The sequence below is a fragment of the Protobothrops mucrosquamatus genome, unplaced genomic scaffold (genome assembly GCF_001527695.2).
Source record: "Protobothrops mucrosquamatus isolate PMUCROS unplaced genomic scaffold, P.Mucros_1.0 scaffold_182, whole genome shotgun sequence".
Classification (NCBI taxonomy): Eukaryota; Metazoa; Chordata; class Lepidosauria; order Squamata; family Viperidae; genus Protobothrops; species Protobothrops mucrosquamatus.
Window position 1 is genome coordinate 547,313 of NW_015386258.1, and position 3,167 is coordinate 550,479.

The following is a 3,167-nucleotide window of genomic DNA, read 5'->3' on the forward strand; positions in this document are numbered from 1 at the left end:
TTGAAGCCTCAGAGATAGTTCACTCCCTGAAGATACTGGGCATAGATATTTCTGAAAAGCAGGCAGGCAGGATTCTGCAAAGGTCAGCAGCTATTATTATGCCTGGATTTTGGGAGTGACTCATGAGAAGGCATGTCTCTTGAAAAATAAAATCACAAGCTGGATGTGTTCAGTACTGTACTCCATTGTAGTAGGATGGCTTTGAATTATTATATTAGTAATGACATTGCTTTGAGGAAGGAGCCAAGGATGGACCAGGATTTCTTGAGAAAACTTGTGGGACAGGTTGACAAGCTTGAAACAATCTTGGAGGTATTCCTGGTATCTGAGATACAACCCCTTTATCTTTAGATCTGTGAGACACAATCCTCTTCCTTAGCTTAAGGTAAAAGGAAGGGTGGGTGAGAGGCAATATTTACAGAATTATCCCATGATTGTGGATAATTTTGTAAATTATCTCTTAGTCTGGCTGGGAGGCCTTTTCTACCTGTTTCCAAGAAAATGAATGGATGTGTCCATTTATACGTCCATGAATTCCAGGTGTGGAATTCAAAGATGACTTAAACATCCTATATATACCGAGTTTGCAGAAGATTTATTTGAATCACAGTAAACCAGATAAAATCACTGTCTGGCTATTTTCACCCAAGATATTAACATGTTGCTTGTAAATATCTTGTTGCTTGTAAATATGTTTAATATTAAATCAAAAACATATTTACAAGCAACAGTGACTATTTCATATAGCATAATCATTATGTAAATCAAATCTAAGCGAGAAGAACTGTGTTTAACTCAGCCTTCCCATCCTACATATTGAACATTCATGGTTGGTAATACTTGCTAACGTGTGGCAATAACAATATATTCGGATTTTAGCATACAGTTCAACAAAAATGTTCCTCTTCAGAGTCTCATTTAAACCGAACAGGAACATGATAGCATTGTACAGAGTTTTCTGGAGACAGGTTTTCATATTAATGAGAAGCAAAAAGAAATGTTTCTTTCTCTCCCCCATCTTTTTGAAACCTTCTAATATTTATAGATGACAAGAAATTCTTGCCTATGAAATCTTGTATATGTTTATAGGAAACTTTCCTTAGAGTGATAAGGGGGATCAAAAACAGTGTTCTGCTCTGTAGAACGTTTGGAAGCCAAATAAAATACCAGATTGGAGCATCTTGCACATTAATCTAACATTAAAGATTGGCAAACAGAACAAGAGTTTAGAATGCGCATGTATAATGTACTTTGAACATGATTAAGTAAAAAAAAATAGCACAATCCATTGTAAAATTCTGGTTATTTCACGTTGACTTTTTAGCATGGATGCCGATGGGACAATGTCAGTGGACTGGAATGAATGGCGCGATCATTTTCTCTTTAATCCTGCTTCAGACATTCAAGGAATTGTCCGTTATTGGAAACATTCCACAGTGAGTATGGTTTGCATTTTTATCATAGTCCTGATCTGGATTATATCTAAATAACTTGTGCATTAGCTTATTCAGTGATTACGCCTGGCAGCTGTTTCTTTTTAAGTTAAAACTGAAATTCTTGACAGTCTTTAGCTAGCTAAGCAAACTGTTGCTCCAAAATGGATTGAAAACCTTGTTCTTTGCCCCTTTTTAAAAATGAAGTACTTCACTTTAAGTTCCATTTAAATGTTGATTTAAATGGAAAGCCAGTTTGGGATAGTGGTTTAGGACCCCAGGTTAAAACCTGGGAAGCCATGAATCCTAGGCCTGCCTTAGTCACAAAGCCAGCTGCATAAGTCTGGGTCAACCACTCTCTCTTAGGAAGATGGCAATAGCAAACAGTTTACAAAATTGTTTCCAAGAAAACTGCATAGACTTTTCAGGGTAGTCACCAGGATAATGACTTGAATCCCCTCTCCAATTTAAGAAGAAAATGTTGACAAACACACTATTCCTGCAGATCATGTGTGGATTTCCTTCATTTTTCTTTTGGCAGACTTCATGCTTGAAAAAAATCTACAATTCTTGAAGTCCTGATAAATTGAAAATGCCGATTAAAAGTTAGTGGTTATTATAATCACTAACCGAATATAAACAGTTCAGACAGCATAATGGAATGATTTGGATGAGACAATAGAATAATTTTGCTTCTTGATGGTTGTTCAGCTGCGCACTGTTGAACAGCTGATGGTCATGCAGCAGATTTTGTAGTAGAAATGATGAACTAAACCGGTTTCTGGTCTGCAGCCTTCAGGAATGATAAATACTTGTAAGAGAGTCCTGAAAAGTAAATATACCTCTCCATTCTTGATGTAAGAGTTGGTGATTTCTTGATTTCCAGAGTAAAATTCACAAGTAAAACAAAGTCTATTCAGCTTCATTGCATTCAGAAAAAAGTGCCTTTGATTTTTCTTTCTTTCTAGAGTTAGAATTATTGCTTTGACATCCATTTGCACCTTGACTGGGAAAGGCATCTAAAATGTGAATGAAATCTGAAGCAGGGAGAGGATTGATATCTGAAATGGATAGACTTAAATATAATCCTTGATACAGCCATTTGTTCAGCAACTATTCAAAGTTATGACAGTGCTGAGCAACTCATGGTTATGGCTGATCCTCAAAATTCTGGCTGTCCTAGTACCCTTAGAGTCACGTGATCGTGATCTGCATGCTTGTTATCTGGTTCACTCTTATGACCAGTTGCAGAGCCTCTCAATCATGTGATTATCATTTGCAACCTTTCCTACCAGCTTCCCCAGCCATTCAGTGGTGAAACTGACAGGGAAGGTCACAAGTCACTGGGGTAATTTCCGCTAGCCCAACTGTCGCTATAATTTGAGGACTACCGGTTATTAAATAAAAGTTTTAAATAATTAAATACTGGTCTCTGGTCTTTGACTGTAATAAACTTAAACTTAGTAATTAAATACAATTTGTATACATTTGCTTAAATATATATTTAAATTATATATTGTCAATCATTGCTTCAGTTTACCTTTTCTGCTGACCTGCTGAGTGAAATAATGAAAACAAAAAAATATAGCAACCCTGGATAGTGAGATGAGCTTGCAGGTAAGTTTAATAATAAAATAAAATAAAATAAAATAAAAAAATAATAAAATAATAAAATAAAATAAAATAATAAATAAAATAAAATAAAATAAAATAAAATAAAATAAAATAAAATAA

The 3,167-nt window shown here is 35.0% G+C and overlaps 1 protein-coding gene across 1 annotated transcript in view; it reads left to right on the plus strand.

Annotated features, from left to right (window-relative positions):
- SLC25A24 (solute carrier family 25 member 24) overlaps nt 1-3,167 on the plus strand; it is a gene marked incomplete at its 3' end in the record, with an annotated part of 29,094 nt that overhangs the window by 18,417 nt on the left and 7,510 nt on the right. The window contains exons 3-4 of the mRNA XM_015823903.1: nt 1-82; nt 1,325-1,436. Of these exons, the coding sequence (XP_015679389.1) occupies nt 1-82; nt 1,325-1,436 (194 nt within the window). The remainder of the gene's footprint in view (nt 83-1,324; nt 1,437-3,167) is intronic.